The sequence below is a fragment of the Pseudopodoces humilis genome, chromosome 28, assembly GCF_049639895.1.
Source record: "Pseudopodoces humilis isolate 2021_Gansu_Grassland_sample_001 chromosome 28, ASM4963989v1, whole genome shotgun sequence".
Lineage (NCBI taxonomy): Eukaryota > Metazoa > Chordata > Aves > Passeriformes > Paridae > Pseudopodoces > Pseudopodoces humilis.
This window is the reverse complement of record NC_142227.1, coordinates 5,264,376-5,285,958: the sequence shown is the minus strand read 5'-3', so window position 1 is coordinate 5,285,958 and position 21,583 is coordinate 5,264,376. Positions and strand designations below refer to the sequence as shown.

The 21,583-nt window shown below is 49.5% G+C and overlaps 1 protein-coding gene across 9 annotated transcripts in view; it reads right to left on the bottom strand.

Moving 5' to 3' along the window:
• Window positions 1-624: 624 nt before the first annotated feature.
• Window positions 625-21,583, bottom strand: part of MARCHF2 (membrane associated ring-CH-type finger 2) — a 33,804-nt gene continuing 12,845 nt past the window's right edge. For 8 of the 9 annotated variants that reach the window (XM_014260111.2, XM_005531365.3, XM_014260109.2 and 5 more), the window contains 3 exons: window positions 18,014-18,209; window positions 6,125-6,334; window positions 625-3,489 (listed from right to left, as the gene is read on the bottom strand). In XM_014260111.2, the coding sequence (XP_014115586.1) occupies window positions 3,331-3,489; window positions 6,125-6,334; window positions 18,014-18,209 (565 nt within the window). In that variant the 3' untranslated portion in view covers window positions 625-3,330. Of the gene's footprint in view, window positions 3,490-5,015; window positions 5,100-6,124; window positions 6,335-18,013; window positions 18,210-21,583 lie in introns of all 9 variants that reach the window. The other variant, XM_088067716.1, reaches the window with a different exon arrangement.

The following is a 21,583-nucleotide window of genomic DNA, read 5'->3' as shown; positions in this document are numbered from 1 at the left end:
CCTGCCGTGGTGCTGGCCCTGGATGACTCTCAGAGCCAGTTGGCAGCAAGCACTCAGAGCAAGGCTCCTGCCCTGCAGCTAGCTGCCAGCAGCTTTTGCACACTTGGGCACAGCTCAGACACAGCCTGGACACAGCATGAACACAGACACAGCTCAGACACAGCTCTGACTCAGACGCACTCGAACACAGCTGGACACACCCCACCATGACCCAAGCAAGAGCGTGGGTTTGCAGACATGTCCACATCTCCCACAGCCCTGGAGCAAGGGGCTGGGCTGGAGGGTGGTGGGCAGGCCTGGGTCACATAACTCACAGGAGCAGCATCAGGAGCCTCTGTGGGGTGGCATCATGGCAGCACCAGGGTTTCCCCATGCAGCCCCAAACACATCCCCAGCCCAGCCAGGGGCCAAAGGACTCTTGACTTGGCCCAAACATTATCACAAGCTTCTGTACACTGACAGGAAACTGCCCAGAAATGACAAAAGCCCTGGGTTTTGTCCAACTTTGAAACCCTCTGCTGGGGCCCTGGGGGCTGGCCAAGGCAGCTGCCCCAGGCAGGAGGTACCAGGGTGCTCTCAGGGAGGCAACCCTGGCTTCCTCCAATAACAACACAACAGCCCAAAGTTTGTCGCACTTTTATTTACATCATTGCACAGCCCGTTTCCCCAGAATGCACTGGAATTGGTGGGTCAGACACCGATGAGCTCATGGATGTTCACTCACATCCATGAACATCTCTGGGAAGGAGGACAAGACTCAAAGAGTCACTATTAGATCTTACAGGGGCACATGCAACAACTCCCATTATTTGCAATGACAATAAAGCCAAGGATGCTGAGCGCAGCCGCAGCCACACAGGGCTGGGCCCCCACTGCCTCAGCCAGGGGCTTCTGGCTTTCACAGTTGCATTTTTGGATTGACAGTGGGTTTCTTAACTGGAACACTGGCTCCATTAAGTCCTTAGCCTGAGGATGTGCTGTGGGAGAGAGCATTCCTCATCACCTGCCAGAATTTGGTGCATTGTGGGGCCAAGCTCCTGGGAGGCAGCCAGGGCTGGGAAGGTTCAGCCATCTCCCCTCCCCCATTTTTCTTCACTGGTGATGTCCTGGTGACAAGGGGGCTGTTGGGAAGGGGCTGAAGGAAGGGGCACCCAGGACAAGGCACAGAGCAGTGGTGCAGAGCCTGCTGCCATGGAAGGGGTGTGCAGAGCAAGGAGCGCCTGTGTGGGAATGGGATGGGACTGGAGCAAGGACTGGGACTGGAGCTGGGCTGCAGCAGCTTCTCCACCAAGAGTACCAGGAGCAGAGTAATCCCTGCATGAGTGCATGACTTGGAAAAGGGCAGACACCCATGAGCATGTGGAAGAAGGGAAGGGACAGTCGGGTGGCTGACTAAGAAAGGGGAGCGGAGATGTGAAGTCTGGCTGTAGCAGAGGACATTCACCCCGCAGTCACACCAGCCCCTCACACTTGAAAGAGAGACTGGTTCAGAGCAGCCCCCAGGGCACAGAGAGGCTGCTGCAAGATGTACCAGGGTATCCCCAAGCTGCACCAGAACCCCGGGAGAGGAGGTAAGAGGTGAGGATACAGAGACCAGGGCCCAGGGCTGAGCAATCCTGTTGGGGAAGATGGCACACAGGTTGCTGCTGCTCAGGCCACCAGTAACTTCCAGTTCAGGGCGAGGGAACACATAAGGAAACACATCCTGCTTTGCAGCTAGAGAGGAGGAGGAGGAGCTTTGAATTCAGGAAATTACAGATGTCCATCTTGCAGGGCATTGCACTGATCCACTTGCTTTCAGCAAAGGGGCACAGGGACATAGTGCATGAGCACCACACAGGCCCCTCAGAACCTGCCTCCTGCCTGCTCTCTACCCTCACCACTATGGAGCCAGAGCCCAGGCTCCAGCAAAGCAGCTGCACACACCTCTGGAGCACTTGGCAATGCAGTGTCACTGCCAGCATCCTCACAGCCTGTTCCACTCAGGAGGCTCAGGAAAGCTCAGCACCAGGTACAAGCACTGTCTGGCAGGGTGAGGAGGTGGCAGAGGCAAGGACCAAAGCCAAACCAGGGGGACTCTTGGCAGAGGGGGCACTCCAAGACAGAGGGCTTTGAGAGCTGCATGTGCTGGAAATGCAGGTGAAAGGAGGAGGAGGAGGAACACTGGCCCCTCAGGACAAGGGACCCAGAGCCTGTTCTCTGGGAATCAGCAAACTGGGGGAGTTTCACTAGAGGATACAACAGGCAGGCAGCGCTACCAGGGATAAATCCAATCCCAGCAGCTCCTCTGGAATGTGCAAATAAAGCGCAGAGACAGCCAAGAGCACCTGCATCCTGCCAGCACTGCAGGGCATGGCCTGTCCCCTAAGGTACATGTGAAACTGATGCTACGGGAGGTCCAGCCTCAAGGTGGCAAAAGGACATCAGCAAACAGAGACTCCAACTCCCACCTTCTGGGTTCAGAAAAGCTCCTTTCTCAATCTTTTCAAAGCAAAAGGCAATGGTGGGTTTAGCTAGTATGGAGCCATCTCTCCCCACCCTTGCATCCTCCATCTACCTTTGCCAGACAGACCAAGGGCTGAGTGCATCGGAGTCCTGGGGATGAGCCAGGATCTCAAGGAAAGCATTTTGTGAGATCACGTCTGCACCGGAAAAGATTCTCTCATTCTGAAACTGAATTTGAAATTCTCAAAATTACAGTACTTTACAATACAAAATGTCTCCATTCAGTATTATGTCATTTTACTCCTTCTGGGATTATAATAATTATTAAAAACACTCAACTTTCTAGAAAGGACAGAACACCACAAAAGTGACCAAAGAGTAACAGGAAGGCTGCTGCAGTATATCAAAACCAATTTAGTGCAAAGGAGAAGGGGACTTTCAAGAATGGTTGATGAAAAGTGTTCTTCATATGCTCATTTGGAGAAAAGGCATTGATTTAACCTCTGAATGAGATCAGGTTACCAGCTTCTATCCTGAAGCTTAGAACATCAACACAAAAGGATTGAAACACAATATGTATGGCCATTAAAAAATAATATTATGTATAGATATATATATAGAGAGAGAGAGAGGGAGATGTTTTCCACATATGGTATTTTGTTATAGGAAAGTGTCCCTGCAGACAGGCATTTTCTGCCATCAGGCTCTTTTGGGCCATTTCACACACAGATGTTGATTATGTGTCTCTTTGCCAAGGTCTAAAGCATGTGCTGAGCACAGAGTCCCTTTGGGTGGGATGATTGTTTTCCAGTGCCCCCACAGCAGCCACATTCCCTGGGCCTGTGGGGACACTCAACCCTCCACCTTGGCCGGCTGCGGGATGGCTCAGACAGTGGTCTCATCCGCGGTCTTCTTCATGAGCTTGGCGGAGAAGAGGGAGTGGGGCATGGGATGAGGGCTCCGCGAGGCTGGGATCATCAGGCGGACTTTCTGGTTGGTCCTTCGCCACTCCGAGTACAGCTGGCAGTGGTAGCGGAACGAGACCTGGCGGGCGAGAACGCGGCGCTCTGTCACCAACCCCTGCCACTCGTGACGCAGCACACACGGGGACAGCCCAATGCCAGCACCCCTCTGCCTCTGGGGACCTCTCATCCCGAGGCAAGGGAGACAGCACTGACCTCGGCTCAGTTTGGGGCACTCCACGTCCCCAGCCTCTGACAAGCAATGAATCCCTTCCTGGTGACACCAGGCTGAGTGGGGCACAGACAAAGGGGCCTTCTGGGCAGCACCAGCAGAGTGGAACGGGGTTGGCTCAGCTGGGTTTAGGTCCAGACTGGTGAAATCTGGTGGGAATGAGCTATAACACATCCAGCCTCAGGCTGCAGCCGGCATGCTGGGTGAGCAAAACAAGGGTCTGAATCCAACCAGCCTCCTCCCATCTCACAGATCCCAAGGGACCTTCGTCAACCTGCACAAAACCCTTCCCTCCTTTGTCTGAAACAAGAGGACAGCAGCTGGACTCGTTTTTTCCTGATAACAATGTGGCCAGGGAGACTTGCTTACCCGGAGGGGGACAGGGAGGATGCGAAGGCCAGAGGGACCCAGAGCGGCCCAGCAGAGGAAGGAGGTGGCCCTGCAGTTTCAGAGCAGCCCTGCGAGGGGAGCTTCAAGCTCAGCTTAAATACCGAATCCAGTCAGCCTCTGATCTAAATCAGGCTTTCTTACAGGAAGCATTTAGTTGGCAACTAGGACATACCAGGAAGTGCATCTGACACAGAAAACTCAGTAAAACTATTACTTCTGGATGGGCCTGTGACACATTTTATGAGAAATGAAGCTGTGTCATTGTGGCACTGAGGTAGTTGAGCTTACTGAGCTGTGCACACCCCTCCTTCCTGCTGCAGAGGGACTGTGGCAATAAGACTGTTCACTGACAAACAGTCCCAGAGTTCAGAGAATGGGGAGCTGATGGTGGAAACCTCACGGAAGGCTCCTGCTCCTCACGAAGATGCTGCAGGTTTGGCTACAGCCTCTCTCACAACCCTCACACTGGTTACAGCCATGAACCTCCTCCCATGCATCAGCCCCTTGTACTGCAAAGCCCAGGGTTGAATGAGCTGAATATGAATAAAGGGGCTTCACCTAATGTCTTCCTCTGCTCGAGGAAAAGTGAAGCACAGCAGAATTAGAGCCATTTTAGTAAGGACTTGTTACTGCACATTTTTCCACTTCCTCCAGGTTTCCAGCTCCTCCCCACCAATCCTGAGACAGAGAAGATGGAAACACTTCCTCTAAAGGTTTCCAATTTTAGCTTGGCTTCCTACGGAAACAAGCTTCATGCAGGAACACACAGCATCTTCCTCCATGGGTCCCATGCACGGAGTGGCTCCAGCTTTGCCCCCAGGCACTCTTGTCCCCAGAGCATGGGCTGCTGCAATACCCACTCATCCTGCCCTGGCTCCCAGGTCGGTGGAGGAGAGTTGCAAGGAATGTCCAGCCCCAGGGGAAGGGGTTACTCTGAGAAATTGGAACAGGAGACAACAAGGAAATGGACTGGGGAATTGCTGTACCTATTAGAGGGCTGCCAGCTTTTTGGGGTCCCACTATTTCTCCTGCATCAAGTGCACTTCTTCACTTCCCAAAATGGTATTTCCCTGCAAGCAGTTGGAAAAGGGCATTGAAAGGGCATGAGCACACACAGGGCTTGTAACAGGAGAGCCAACATCAAGATAGAAACCCAGAAGTCCACTCAGCAACACAAGACAAAAAAAGTGAATGGGAAACAGAGGGAAGTCCCTGGCCTGGCAGCCCCGGGGCCCTGGAGAGGGGCCAGGCAGCCCCACTGATCCTCTGCTTGTGCCACACCCAAACCCACATTCCCTGTCCTGCTCTTCTTGGCTCCCTGCAAGCTATAAACTCCTCATCCCCTAATTCAGCACATCCAGAGATGCCAAACAAGGCATCAGCAGGAAGCTCTCTCCCAGCACAGATCAATTCAACACCCAGACTGGCTCAAGTGCAAATTCTCAGCAATCCCCAGTGCCCCCCACGCAGCAATGGGCCAGGGTGGGCTGGTTACCAAGCCTTGACTTAGGGCCAACTACACAACCCAGCATCAGAGAAGCCAGAGTTTTCCCCAGGGCCAGAGAGCTCCTTCTACAGACCTTAAAAATACTGCGTAGGATTTTGTTTAGTTGTGGCCAGAGACCCCCTCCAAGGCCAGTCTGCATGCCAGCTGGGCACGGCCACTCTGTGCTGAGCAGCAAAAGCAAAGAGGGATATGGTGGTAAATTATTTAGGAGTCAAATGTATTCCATATTTTACTTTTCCTCTGCACCGCCCAGTTTGTTTCTTCTTGAACCACAGATGGGCCACTGCCTGACCGAGTCCCGAGCCCTTCCCACCCAGCCCCAGCCCTATCCCAGCCCCAGCATATCTGTGCCAGATACGTGACACTTGGGGAACACTGTGACAGTCTGAAAAGCAGATGACCAGGAAGTGGTTTTCCATTCTCAGCAACAACTTTAGCAGCTTACACATGAAGATACTTTCAAGTGGAAGAGCCCAAGGTGTTGTCACACAGGGAGGCAGAAATAGCAGGTGGCACTGATGAGGTGTGAGCCAGTACTTCCAGCTCCTGTCTGAGCAGGAACCTAGCACCCTAGCAGCTGGCACTTACCAGTGTCCAAAGGACGTAGATGGTGAAAAGTGCTATAGTGAGTGCTATGAGTCCGATGGCCTCCAGTCGGCTGTTGAATTGCAAGTGGTCCTGGGCCCCACGCAGACACAGCCAGCCCGAGATGGCCGCCAGGGGAGTGATGAACAGGAAACACACCATGTCACAGAACAGGGTCCTCTTCTCATTGCGGGGCCCAGGGTCCTTCAGCCACTGTGGGAAGGATGGGAGAAGGGCATCAGTCTGGGACAGGCAGTGCATACAGCGGGTGGGCAGAGCTCTCACCTGCACCGTGCAGTCTGGGTGGACCTGCCTGACCCACAGAAACCTTCTCCAAAATGGAACCAGAGAGTGTCAAGTCTAGGTTTAACAACTAAAAAGGGAAATGGAAGAAACAGCTGAAGAATGTGTACAGGGGAAGGCAGTCATGAATACAGAAGCTCCTGGGCTTCTGTAGTGAAATAGTGAGAAGCAGGCACTGCAGGATGTCATTTCAGTAAAGCCTAGCTTAATATGGATCTGACAGGTCTTGGACTGAGGTTTAACAGAAACAGACCCAGGACTCTTAAACTGGTGAAGGGGCTGTGGGAAACAGGGACACTAGGGTCTGCAGCAAGGCCAAGCTGTAAGAGCATCTGTCCCAAATCTAGCCCTCGGGTTCTTTTGGGAGAATCACAGCATTTTAGAGTTTCACAGGAAATCCCCAAATGTTTCCTTCTTTTGGGAATCCTGACTTGCTTTCAGTGCGGGTTCATTTTAGATACTTAACTTCAGCAATAGCAATTGTTCTGTTTTCCTGGGATTATGCTATTTTCAGCCTTTCATTTCCTTTTTTAGAATAGCAAGAAGCTGTGGTTCCTAAACATACCAAACTATTACAGCACATCTTTACTGGAAACTGTATGTGCTGGCCTGCAGATTCTTCCTTCATTTCCTCACAAGGATGACTGCCTCATTCAGGATTTTTTAAATGTTGTTTTTAAGTAAAACCTCGAGAATATTATTGAAAAGGCACAGGCAGAGCAGGGAAGAGACTATCGGGTTCTGGGCTGTCAGGCCAATCCAGTACTCCAGACTTGGAGTATGGGGCCTGCTTTGGAACAGACAGCTTGGGAAGGGACCCATCTGGGAACTCCACACACAAAGCTCCTTTCCTACTCCAAACCACCATTTAAGGAGCAATATGGAAGTGGTGGTGGTAGGTATGCAAGAAATTAGTAAGACCTCAGCACAGGCAACCTGAGGACATGGCTGGCCAGAGGCACACAGAGAGAGCAGGCCCAGAGGGAAGCAGGGCAGGTGGCACATAGGTACGTGCAGATTTAACTGCAGCAGGGATGTTCAGTGAGACAGAGCAAGAGGGCAAGAATGGGACTGGAAGAAAAGCTAACTTTTGTGGAAATGGGTAAGAGAAGGGGGAGCAGGCAAACCTGGGCACGGAATAGGTGGGAACTGGGCTGGTTAGAGCCACAGAGGTTCTGCAGCATCTGGGACGGGACACTGAGCTGTCCATGAGCAGAGGAGAGGATGCTGCAGTGACAGGTATGAGCCTGGCCAGGAATTTCAGCTGGGAGGACTCATACCCACAGTATTTTAGGGATGTGACCTGAATCATCTGAACACTTGCTGTCTGTGGTAACAGTCAAGGAACTTTCATTGATTCTAAATCCATTTGGGAGCATGAATTGATGGGCAGTCAGCCCGAAGAAAATCTCAAAGAACCACAGAATCATTAAGACTGGAAAAGACTTTCAAGGTCATCAAGTCCAACCATCAACCCAGAACCACCTCCAAACCATGCCCTCAAAGTCATCCACACATTTTTTGAACACTTCAAGGGATGGTGGCTCCATGACTGTCCTGGCAGCCTGTTCCAATGCCTGACAACCCTTTCGATGAAGAAATTTTCCCAATATCCAACCTAAACCTCTCCTGGCACACCTCGAGGCCTTTTCCTCTCATCCTGTCCCTTGTTCCCTGGGAGCAGAGCCTGACCCCCACTTGGCTGCATTTTCCTGTCAGGGAGTTGTGCAGAGCCAGAAGGGCCCCTCTGAGCCTCCTCCAGGCTGAACCCCCACAGCTGCTCCTGGTGCTCCAGACCCCTCCCCAGCTGTTGCCCTTCTCTGGACACACTCCAGTGCCTCAGTGTCTTTCTCGGACTAAGGGGCCATCCCAGGATTTGAGGTGGGGCCTCACCAGTGCCCACTACAGGGAGATGGTCACAGCCTTGGTCCTGCTGGCCACAGTATGCCTTGTATAGATCAGGTGTCATTGGCCTCCTTGGCCATCTGGCTTGTGTTCAGCCACTGCTGACCAGCACTACCAGGTCCTTCTCCACCTGGCAGCTTTCAGAGCAGGCAGAACTGACAATTGGACAGGAGCTGGGAAAAGGGAGGCAGATCTGCAGGTCCCCCCCTTGTATGGCTCTGCAGAGGAATCAGTGTGATGAGCTGCATGGGGATAATAAAGACCACACATGCAGTCTGAGCAGTCCTGGGAGGAAGTGAGGGTGGACAGCAACTCACTGGCACAGGAAAGCTGCTCCCATACACAGCACCTCCTGGGCAGCCTCAGCACTCAAACCCAGTCACGGCCAGGCTCTCCCCAGTCCAAGCAGGACACGGCTGTCTAGTGACACAGCACTCAGAAGAGTGTCAAATGACCCCATCTGGACCAAGTTCCCTCTAGCAGCAAGCCCAGAGCACCCCATTCACTGCAACAGGACATACTGGGGCACTTTTGAGCATTTTTTGAAGCTCAGGCAGATAGGTATTTTACTACATCTTTATTTATATTCCTTGTGACTTTTGAAACTCCTTCCTCCTCCCCAAGATGGGAGACAAACATACAAAGGCAGGAAGCAAATTAATTTCCTTTTGAAGTAGTTGATTTACTTAGCCAATATGCACTGACACAGTAACAAAATAGAACACAATAAGCCACTCTAAGGGTGCAGCATTTCTGGCACAGCAACACACTGGTGCATATGGGACTTTAAATAAATTTTGCAAACAATCCATAAAGTAGTCAGGCAGATTAAACACTTTTTCTAGGGAAAACTAACAAGTAAGCATGGGAAAACAACAAAAGCACAAGTTGGTCTTCTTACAGCAGCTTCCACACTGCAATAATATCTGAGACTGAAAGGAAAGAGGCAGAGGTGGCTACTTGCTGCCAACTGGGCTATGAGCTGAGTCCTAGATCCTGTTTGAAACAACTTCTCTCTGCTTGTGTGACAGAATTCTGGGTACAACCATACTTCTTTGTCCGCCAGCACGATCCTGAGGCTTTTCCAGATACTGGGATCAGCAGGGTTGTGGAAGGGAGCTCATTTCTTAGAGCCACACCAGGGCTATGGGATGATGAGAAGCTGAGCTTTGGGTGCTGCAGTGCCCATGAAGCCATGAAGATTGGTAAGCCCAGGTGATGGAAGGCAGGAGGGGAGTAGGCAGTAAAAGGCACCAGGACATCATCATTTTAGCTTCCTCTGGAAGCCAAAAGCAGAACTCAAAGCATATCAAAACAGTCTCTCAGCCTGTCCATCCCAGCACCTGCTGCTCCAAATATCTCAAAGCTGGGCTGCACTCTGCCCCTTGGCACCTAGGGGAGTGGACAGAAGAGGGACTCTCCCAGCAGCACTCAGCACCTTACAGTCTGTCTGGGGGCTTGTAAATGGGTGTTTTAAAAATTAGCTTTCATTGATTCTTACAGCTGACTTGCCCTTGTGTGGCTAAATGTCCACGGCCATGCGGTGTCAGCCCATTTCACAAGCACACCCCATGCAGCACTCAGGTCAGCACAGCACTGGAGGGACCAGCACTCTCCAGCCAGCACATGCTCCTATCTCTCCCTGCCGTGCACCTGGACCACTCGCTCTAGTGGGCATGAGTCAGAACCAGTGTGACTTGCCAGTCTCACCAGCTGACCCTGCCAGAGTTCCCTATGTGTTTCACTGCTACAGCATGTTGTCAAGCCACAGCACCACAAAAGTATTTGGCTGCATTACAAAACATCCCACATGCTTTCTGCCCACCAAACAATTACCCTATGGCTTCTCAGGTGCCTGTTGATTTTCCTTCCACTGCTGACATGGTGCCTGACTATAAAAGCCAGAAAAAAATTACATAAACTTGGTCACAACACCACTATTAGCCCTGTCCCTGTCCTGAGAAATGTGTTGAATCAAAAAAAAAATACAGATGAGCAACTTCAGATGACCAACTCTCACATCCCTTCTCTGGGCCTGCACCAAAACCTTTTTGCAGGTCATCAAGCTCCATAGGCAGCCCTAGCAGTATGGTCCTATTTCCTTCACCAAGGTGGGAAGGGATGTTTTCTGACAGAGTACCCAGAATTCAGGAAGCCAAGACCCAGAAATGTCCCTAGCCCTGCAAGCATGGCAGGGCTGCAGCACAAAGCTTCCCCTCCTCATCCGCCTTTCCGCAACTACCAATGCTCCAAAAACCTCTACAAACCAAATCTCTCCTTGTATGGGCATGAAAGCTTTCCCTACAGCCTCAGCTGCTAGGAAGTACAGGGCTCTGAGCTGACCCAAGAGATTCAGGAGCACTAGAAATGGTGGGCAGGAGAGAACAGACCCAAGCAGTGCTGCAGGTCACTGAGACAGTTTCCTCCAGAGCAGCATGTGCTTCCATAGCACATGGCAAATGCCACACCACAACATGCGCCAATACAGGATCACAGCACTGCCAGCAGCTGTACCTCAGAGAAAGCTCACTGGTCTTCTGGATGAGCACAGCACAGCCACAGCCAGGGCTGGACAAAGTGGTAAAGATGGACAGGTAAGGAAGACTAGTGCTGGTGAGTACCAGGAGTGCAGGGGTGAAGTATTTCTCATTTTGGCCCCAAACAGACCATTGCTTTATGCAGAGCAGTGTGCGGGACTGCACAGAGAAGCACCAAGAGGATCTCATGGTGGACCTGTGACCAGCATCTCCAGGGACATCTCTGCAGTGCTTCCCACAGCCACAGAGATGCAGGAGACTCAGGAGACTAAGCAGAAGGACTTCACATGATAGACCCATGGGAGGTGTCCCCCACTCTAGTGTGACCCTCAGTTAAGCAGCTCCTCAGAGAATTTCAAGGACATTTTGTTGCATGTGACATTGTGTTTGAAAGTTGTACTTTCAAGAGACAAAAAAAAATCCACTCACAAAAAATATCCAGTTTGAGCAAATCAAAAGTATTAGCAATCACTGAAAAGTAATCATCTTTAATCAAAATTGCACCATACACTCCAAGAAAAACAGTAGGAGCAAAAAACTGTCAGGTTCCTGAACACCACAGCCCCTTGGAAGGAGGAGCTGTTTTGAGGAGGCACAGGAGCACACCAGAATCACTAAAGCAGCCCATTTATAAATTAAGTTGTTAAAACACACATTGCTGGAAAACATCAGCACTAAAGACATGGAAGCAGAATTTTCTTGGGACTCCCTGACAAGATTTACTTGCAAGGACAGAAACAGGGAAATAGAAGGTGTGGCTGGACTGCTCCAACAATGACTGATTCACCAGAGAAATCTTTTTTTGAATTAGTGAGATGTCTTAAATGAGTTTTGCCTTAGCAAAGGTATTCAATGCTTGCAGAAGCATTATGATCAAGTCCTGCATTATTCTTGTTAGCTTCCACCATGAGGGTGTGTTCATTTTCAACTTCCCAGTAATTTCAGCAAAGCCACAGCCTTTGGTCTCTGCAGTTTGTGTCCTCTCTCAGAGCAGAGACCTGAAACCTCCTGGCTCCTCTCCCTGGTATTTACATGATGTGTGAACAAAAATACACCCTTACTCTAGAGTATGGAGTGATCTTTGCTGGGACTAAACAGCTGCTGCTCTGACACCTACCTGACCTGCAAGCCCAGGACATTTCCGCAGAGACCTGCGCTGGACTGCACAGACTTGACCCTCTGAAATCAAAGCTGGCTCACAGCAGGGGCAGATGGCCCAAACAGGAGTCTTTAGCCTGCCAAGGTGGTGCTTCTCTTCAGCCCATTGAGAATCATTCAGAGGGGACAAAATTAACACTACCTTGAAGCTAAAACACTATACAAGCAGTTAATGAACTGAAGAGAGAAATGAGAGGATGGGAGCCACAGCAAAACATACAAAACATGGCGGCCATGGAAAGGAAATACTTTTGCTGGTAACCTGGGAAAATAAAAACGGGCAGGAGTGCGCTCAGGTACACCAATACAGACTAACCCACACACCCACCTCCCCTCTGTGGGCAGTGAGCTGCAGCCAAGGAGAAGGCCAGGAGGTGTGCAGAAGGGCTTGTGGGTCTAGAAACACAGCCCCACTGTCACCCTTGGTAAAGCTTTCTGGAAATACACAACACATCCAAAACACTCCCAAACGCCTCCATCCATGCAGTTCTCCCTGAAATACCAAAGGATAAAGTATCTCCAGCAGGAAGACTACTTTGCAACAGAAAATAGGTTTGTGATGGATTTTGCCCCAGACCAAAGAGAAGAGTTTATGTGGAAGGGAGAACATTAAGGACAGAAGTAGGGGAGGCAATATTTTAACTCATACACAAGTTGCCTGCAACACCACTTATCCTGGTTCTCCTACAGCCACGAAGAGGCAGGCTGCTCCAGACAAGTTGACATATCCTGACTTAGCCTTCTAAGGAGGCAGGAATTAATTGATCACAAGAGGTATTCCCTTCTCTCCATACACTACATAGGACTTTAAAGAACAAGGTCTGGCTGAGGCACATTTAAGGCATGAAACATCAGAACAAATAAACTCAGTCATGCCTAGAGAACTGTATAACCATCTGTGGCCTTGGAGAAAGAGCTGTCTAGGCTGCAGCAATCCTTCAGGTCCAAAGGCCTGTCCTCCTCCGTCAACCATCCTCTGGGCAGCAAAGGTAGAGATACTCCCTGAAGAAGAATCCTGGGCAGTAACTAGGCATTCCCTGTGCATGATATTACTAGAACAAAGAGGAAAGTACTTCCACCAGGAAAGCTGTGTCTGCTGCAACTTACACTTGAAACACTTCATTTAAATATCAAATGCCAAAATCTTCCAGGGAACGCAGAAAGTATTTTGCCTTTTTTGACTGTTCCAGCCATGCTGGCTAGAGTGTCTTGGAGTCAGATCACTTTCCCTGTAAACATATGGAAGTCCATTAAATTAACAATCATATAGGAAAATCAAGTATTGGAAAACTATCCCTCTTCTAAGGCTTGGCCATTTTGTTCTCTGCTGGGGACATGCTCCTCACTCAAGAACGCTGGTCTTGTGCTGGAGACCACTTCAGACCCAAGCAGAAGCCATTCTGTCCTCTCACAGCAAAGGCAGCAGCATCCTGCACCTCTGACTACAAAACTCTCCACCCAGGGCTGCAGGTCAATTCTCCATCTCCACCTGCAGGTGGTCAAAACATGCCCCCAGAAACATGCCCCCCCTCAGCCCAGTAATCTCACAGCCTGACAGTTTTCAAAAGCCTTTCATGTTTTTGTTTTTTTTTTAGTTTTTGACCAGATTCTTAGTTAAAAAATAGCTCAGCTAGGCTGAACTGCAGGAGTTATTTCCCCCACACCCATGGGCCAGCCTGTGGCTGCCAGAGGTGGCTCTGGGCTCAGATGAGTTCCCCACTCTGGGTTCAGAGAGCAGACACACTGCTCTACACATTGTTACTGTTTTTACACTGAACAGACCACAACATAAATCAATGGCTGCTTAAAGAAAACAAAAATACAATTCTATTAACAAATTATCTTAAATCCATACTGGACTAAGTTGACACCTTTCCTCTGTAAAGGGGGCTGCAAAATTCAATTACTGTTTGTGAAGTGCTTGGATGTCACAGTAATAAGAACCCCAGAGAAGCTCATGAGAAAATTAATAGTTTGGTCTTGGTGAGCAGGGACACAGCAGGATTAACAAAGCAGGATTAACACAGTTATCAAGTGACCATCTTCCATCCGTGCACCGCTTCTGGAAGACACAGCCTGTGACAATGAAGACCACACTGTAACACAGATAGAGAAGAGGCCTGAAGTAAAAACTAAGGCAATTTTGGTCATGACATTTCCTGCCTTCCAAGAAATCAGGAAGTTTACACCGAAGCATTTCAACTTGGCCATGTACCACCAAAATGTCTCCTGCAGCCCAAAATCAGCCTCAGGCCCTCTCCTTCTGCAGGATCTCAAAAACACAAGGACAAAACCAGTTCTTAATGAAGCTGATGGTCCCTTCCCAGAGATCAGCTGTGCTGACCAGTGACTGCCACAGCCACTATGGCCAGCTCTAAGTTTCCCTAGGCTGGAAAGGCAGCACATGGCAGAACCTTGTGCAAGAGCTGCTTTCTCCTCAGAGGCCAGCAGCAGCAGGTACCATGCTATCAAATTCCCTTGCGGCCAGGTGACAGCGAAAGAGAGCTAGAATGCTAAGATAGCCTTTCATACATGGAACAGACCCTTCTGCCATGCAGCTTGCTCCTGCATCATCCCTAGTCCTAGTCTCCACCCATTTATCCTCTGCTCTTAATTTCTATTTTGATTTCATAGCTTCACTTGGTGAGCAGTGGATTATTAGCAGGGCTCCTCAACAGCACACTCACTACAAACATGATTTCCCCCAAAGTTTCAAAACACTCCCCCACCCCTCCTCACAATCAAGAGGCAGAGAACTTCCCAGATAAGGCAGCTGTGGGAACTGCGACATTTTTAAATTACTAAGCAGCCTCCTTCCCCAGCCCTCTTCTCAGAAAAAGATGAACAACTTGGAGATGACGCTTCCCAAAAGTATTTGGTGAAGGGCTGCAGCCCAACCTGGTATGAAGATGAGATTGCACCAGACTGCAGGCAGAGTATTAATGGAAAGTGCCAGCCAGCTGGCCAAGGGGTTATCAGCTCCTTCCAAAGGGCTTTGCACTAAGGGCAGAGCCTCTGCTACCAGCCAGAGCTTCCCAAAGTGGTCACACTTGGTCAGTTGACCTCTAAGCCCCGGCAAATCTCACGGGATGAAGTATACTCACTGTCATTGCCTCTGCCCAGCACAGACTGAAGTGGTGCAGGAGCTCAGAGTAGCTGAAGTAGCTCCCAAGGAAAATGAGAAACTGAACTCCAGGTCACCTTCCTCAGACTCCAGGCAAGAATCAGAGCGTTTATAGCACAGTAGAAGTAATAAAACAAAACCAGGTGGTCTTTCCAGCCAGGTGAGCCATTTTGCTCTAGCAGGAGCCCTCCAGCCGTGGTGTGCCAGGCACAGAGCACATGGGCTGATGAGCTGAAGGTGCTGTGCAGAGCCCCAGCACACTGGAGTGCTGCAGCCACAGCACACACTGCTGATAACTGCACCCACCACACTCCATCGCCTGGGATCCAGCCTCTTTTCAACCTTCTGGCCTGAAAGAGGGGCAAGAGCATCCTGCTGCCATGAGCTGTATTAAGCCAGGCTATGTGCTGCTTTCCAAGCCAGGGAAAACCTCACTGCCCTGAGCTGCTAGCAAGGGAACTGCTTTGGGGCTGTACCATGAAGGAAAGCTGCATGTTAGGCTCTGCTCTGCAGCAGGGATCACTCCCACCACCTACCTGCTGACTTTTGATCAGGTGCTTACCAGCCTAAGGCACTTCAGGCAAGCTGCTCCCCAGCAGACACCACAACAGAGTACATAATCCCCTCCAGTCTGCTCACAGACAGTCCCTAAAGTAACAAATCACTGGAATTCCAACGCCTTTGCCAGCTGGCAGTAATGGCTCAAGGAGACCATTCCTCTCTGAAATCACAGTGGCAGTTCTCCTATGTTTGAGTTCATTAAATGCTGCCCACCCATCACCTCTCAGCACTCACAATTTCTTTGTTGATTACCATACTCCTTACAGGCTCTAGTCCAGAAGGGCTTTTCACAAATTTCAACGGGAATTAAAATTGATTATCCTGGAATGCTCATTCACCCACACTGGAGTACAGACAAGACTTTTCTGTCCCACTCTCCCACCAAGCTCCTCATGCCAGATGGAGGCACAGAGTCAGTGTCACAGGAAAAGCTCCAATACACACTGACTCTTATTTCATTGTGCTGTTTTCTAAGCCTATGCTTGTTTTGAGGTGCCACAGCATCGTGAAAGATGGCTAAACACACTCCCATGTGTTTGTTTCTGGACAGGAATATTTTACCAGCTCTTCAGCTAAAACATCTGAGACTTGTACTCACAGCTTGGCCTGCATAAGCCTTAACAAGATCACTGCCCCGGGCTTGCCTGCACTGTGTTCTAAAAGCCGAGATACAGCCCTTCCTAAATGTTTTGAAGCAGTGTTTTGCAACCTCTGAAACAACCATTTGAGAGATACTGGCCAAAGTGCCATTTATATGTTTGAGCAGCTAGGAGAGAAGCAGTAAGACCCCAACAGCAGTAACCACTGAGGTACTGCTCATACAAATTACTGTGCTAGATACATGGTTTGGGTTAACACTGTAGGCTAAAGCCTCCTCCTGTTAGGAACTGTCAAGTCCACGACAGTCAGCTGCAAGTTAAACAGTTATTAAAATTTAATATCCATTTTGCAAACTGAAGCTTGAATGCTTCCCCAGTTGGTGGACTCTCCTCCACTCCAAGGTTCACTAGGAGGACATGAGAGTGTGAGAAAAAGAGCTGGAGACTGCAGAAAGGAGGAGGGGACAAATATTGTTTCCAGAGAGAGGCGGGAAGAGAAAAGAAGCAACCTCTGGAACTGATGGGAATGGAAACAGAAATGTGAAAAGCAACTTAGAATTCCAATTGCGACTCAGTTTTGACCTAACTGATGGGGTAGGGGGAAGGAGAGAGTGAACAAAAGCAGTCACCACTACAAATCTGAAATAACCCTGCCTCCACACACACTCTGGTGGCAGGCAGCAACAAATCCCCAACAGCTGACAGGTAACAGGGGTCTATTGCTAAGAATCAGCTCCCAGACCTCCCACTGCTGATGACTGCAGGAATGTGGGGCTCCCAGAATTGTTAACTGTAAATGCCCAGCTGCAGAGCGACACTTCTCTCCAGTCACACAGTGTGTTGAAAGAAACCCCAAGCCAAGCTGGCACAGGAGAGCTCACACAATTGCAGACATATTAAACCAATCTTCGAAAACAAATCCTTAAGCCTTTTGTTTTGTACCCCACTGGTTTACTTATTCCTCTTTCGGGGATGTACACTCGAACCCTGAGGTAAGACAGTGGCCTGGTCCATGCTGCTTTTGTTGCCAGAACTGAAAAAACCAACCCACCAGCCAGAGCCTGCGCTGTATGTTCCAGCTCTGGGAGGCTGATGGACTGATCTCCCTATGGCCAATACAGAGAGGAACATGACCAGCTGAGTCCTGTCCTGTTTTCTCCTTCAACTGGGAAGAGCACAGAGCAGCAAGAAGGAGCAAGGCCTAAAGGCTTTGAAGTACACATCAATATTAGTCATGGGAAGACAGGTCTTTTACAAACAGTATCACCACATCTCACTTTTCAGAAAAGAACATGACAAGGAAGGCACATGCAAGAGAGCTGCACTAATCCAACACTGAGATAAGATTAAAAACAGCAGCAAATAAAGAGAATACTTATGAGAACTTTTTATTTCAGTCAGTCATGTTGTGACATCTGCATTTTGATGCTCAGGCATTAAAGCACAGCCACAAGCACAGTGCTTGCCACTGGAAGGTGGCACATGGGCAGGTCACAGGTAGGAGCTGCCCCAAACACCACTACTGTATGTTTGCAACTACATCCCTTGGTCTGACAAGGGATTTGATCTCTCCAAATAAACTCTTCTTTGTGAGTACAAAGGTACTGCAAGGAGGAGGAGACAGCAGGAATTACAACAGTAGGGCAATTAGACATTTTCTCTCAAACTATAAGGAAATAAAAATGAAACAGAAAGAAAATGGTACCTCTGTCAAGGGTCTTGGTCTTCTTTCTACAACAAATTCTGTGTGGCAGAGCTCACAGTAACTTGTGTTGGAGGAGGATAACCATTTTTCCAGGCAGCTCTTGTGCACGGTGCCCAGTGTTCCTGTGCAGTCACATGGGGAAAGCAGTCCCTCCCCATTTCCACCTTCATGACAGATTCGACAGATGGGACCATCACTAAAGAGGCAGAACAAGAGACAAACAGAATGAAATCACAGTCAGAGCAGGCAGAACAACACAGCCACAGGGTCTGGTCCCACCAAGTCCCAGAAAGACACATGAACAGCAGGCAGTGTGTGGCACAGCAAGCCAGGAGCCTGCTGCAGGCAAGAAACCAGTCTCAGGGGACCATGGAGGTGCCCAGGACAATTTAGATAATTTAAAATCTGGAAGACCCGTAACAACAAGAGAAGATGGCACATCAGCCTGGCCAGCTCAGCTGGCCCCAGAAGTGACTGCAGTTCATGTTCCACAGTCTTCTGTTCTGCTCACAGTGGGTAGGGGCTAATACTGGACCCAACACCAAGTCTGAAGCACTCATGCAAATCCAGAAGCCCAAAGCAAAGCCAAATGACCCACAGTAGTCACAGTATGCCCCAGACACCTGCAGCCACTCAAGAGGCTGGCAATCAGGTCACATTTACCAGATCACCTACCCACTCTCAGCCCACCTTAGCTCTGCAGCCTAGGCTGAGCAGGAACTGCACAAGGAACAGCATTATGTCAAGACATAACTGAAATGACCCTGGAAGCTCATCTCTCCAAGAACATAACAAATTTCACAGCAAGCAGGCACCCAGACCAAGGTCTCCAGCATACAAACCCTCTGCCCATCACTGCACAGTAGCTCTCCAGCATCCCATGGGCACACCCTCTGCAGAGAAACAACTGCTCTGCAGTATTCAGCCTTGGTGGCTGCAGAAATGCCTTGGTACTTCAGGAACAACACCTCCTTGGCCACAGCTTCCAGCTACAGAATCCCACAGACCCAGAGATACCCACCAAAGAAAGTAACAAACACTTTCAGAGACACTTGAAACCTTCCCTGCAGGAGGCCTGAGCTGCTCATCACACTCAAAACATCCATCTGTTCCCAAGATACTCCTCACACCTTCAGCTGGCACCACTGACTGTGAACAATTAGTGCTACACCTTTCACTAGACCAGCTTGCTCAAAGTCCCAGCCAACCTGGCCTGGAACACTTACAGGGATGGAGCATCCCAGCTGGCATCCCAAGGCACAGGTTTCTTAGCAGCCCTGTGCGACATACACCAGCCCCATGATGGGAAGCCCTAGATGGCTCTGGACACCAAAGTTTGCTGTTCTCAGTAGTTCAATTCATCTCTTCAGCATTCATCAATCACTGAAATCATTTAAGAATAAAATGCTGTAGAGCAGAGGCCCAGGGCAGGACTGCCTTCCCTGGACCATGGGAACCAGGCCCTCACTAGTATCTTACTTCCCACCTTCCAAATAGCTGTTTCTTACACACGGTTTTCCTCTTACATCCAAAGCTGCCCAGATTTGGGGGCGTGAGAGAAGGTGAAAAAGGAACAGGTTTATTTCAAAGACCCTATTGTAGGTCCTCTTGAAATCCAGGTGAGCAGTATCAGGTATCACGTTTTTCTAGATACCGCTGACAGAACAAAAGCCACACTGAACCCATATCATAGTTCACACTCCACTGCTATTTTGACTTCAAAAAACCCTTCCTGGCTGCAGAAGTTTGTGGGATTGCAACACAACAGTCAGGGCAAGCACTTAGCAATCTTCAAAAGCAAGCAGCACCACTTCAATTAGTCTGCACAGAAAGCAAGAGTGAGGCATGGAAGCACAGTTGAAGGAAAATGAGCACACTGGGGAAAACGGTTAGTGGGACATGAAGGAAAGAGAAGAGCCAGCAAGGAAGTGCATGCAAGCTCACTAAAGGAGAAGCAAGATTCCTCTCTGTGGGCCACAGGAGATCTCTACCACTTTCAGTTCAATATTTAGCTGGTTTCATCCCAATTGGACTTTTACTCATATTTAGGACTGTGAAGCAAATTACACCCAATGTAAACCATTCCCTTCTCTCTGCCAAACATCACTGGTGAACCACTAACCCATTTTCTCTCCTCCTTTTTGCATGCCTTTTACTGAGGGGACTTCTTCAGCCAAGACAATCCCTGCTAAAGGTGCAACAGGAGTCTGGGGAGATGGTGGAATCTTCCTCCTCAGAAATCCTGGAAACTACATCAGACAACAAGACTCTGAGCAGGCTTGCTCTAAAAGGAGGCTGGAGCAGGCATGCTATGGAATTTTGTCCCAATTCAAATTATTTGATGATTCTGTAACATTTATTGACATAAATGCTGTACCAGAACAGCCCGTACACAGAACCCTAGTGACACAGAGAGCCTCCAGTGCTCTAAGCATCTGCATTTCCTAAGAAAAGCATCTGTAAGATATTTCATCCGTTCTCTTCCTGTTTGAGAAGTTTCATATTTCCAGAGCATTACTATAACCTTGGCTACCAAGAAACAATCCAAAATGAAAAAATTTGCTGACAGTGTGTGAAAAAAAATTCTTATCAGACTTCATTTTCCTTCCTTCCTTTCCCCCCCGGGTGGGGGCCACTCCCACGTGATACACACTCAGACACAGCTGAAGACACCATATCAGTAATTCAACATTCCAGTGCAGTCACGTGCTCCTGGCTATGCTGAGCTAAGTGCTGGTGACAATGAAGACACTGAAACCCATCACCAAAAGAAACAAACTGGTGTCCATGTAGGAACATAAGGAATCCTCTTGAGGTTTTTAAACCTGTTTCCAGGCAGTTTTCCCACACAATTATTACACCCCCATAAGTTCTAAAGGGTTAAACAACTTCTCACCCAGACTATCTACTGCCAGAGGGCAATCCCAGTTACTTTCACATATTTATTGACCTGCTCCAGGTTTGCTGGATGCAGCAATTATGTTCACCCTTATTCTCATCCAGCTTCCCTGCATCCCATGCCTGCAATCACTGCTTTCACGTCACATAAATGTTTGACCAAACCCATTGAAAAAAATAACAGCTGTTCTGACAGGATTTATGAACACAAAATGTGACAGCTCTCAATAGCTGGACTGAACAACGCCACAAAATGTCCTCTGCTCTGGAAACTGCTGAAAATAAATGACAAGAAATCACACCAGGAGGAGTCTGAGCCAGTGAATCTGCCACGTGTCCCCTCTAGCAATAGCTGGATGCTGTAGTTCCTGCAACACAAACACCCTCCCCTCCCTACGGCTGAAGATCAATACCACGCCTTTACTGCATGGACATTCCTGGAACAAGGGCTGTGCTCCCCCTTCCAGCCCTTCAAATGTCTCCATGAACAGCACACTGCCCTGCAAGCATGGGCCCACCTTCACTGCTGCCCCCAAGGCTGTAACAGCAGCCGCAGCTCTGGGGCTTCCATGAACACGCCAGCCCCTGGCCAGCAGCGCACAGGACAGTGGGAGCCCAGCAGGGCACAGGCCTGAGAGTGGCCAGCTCGTGAGGACTCGCACTCAGTATTAG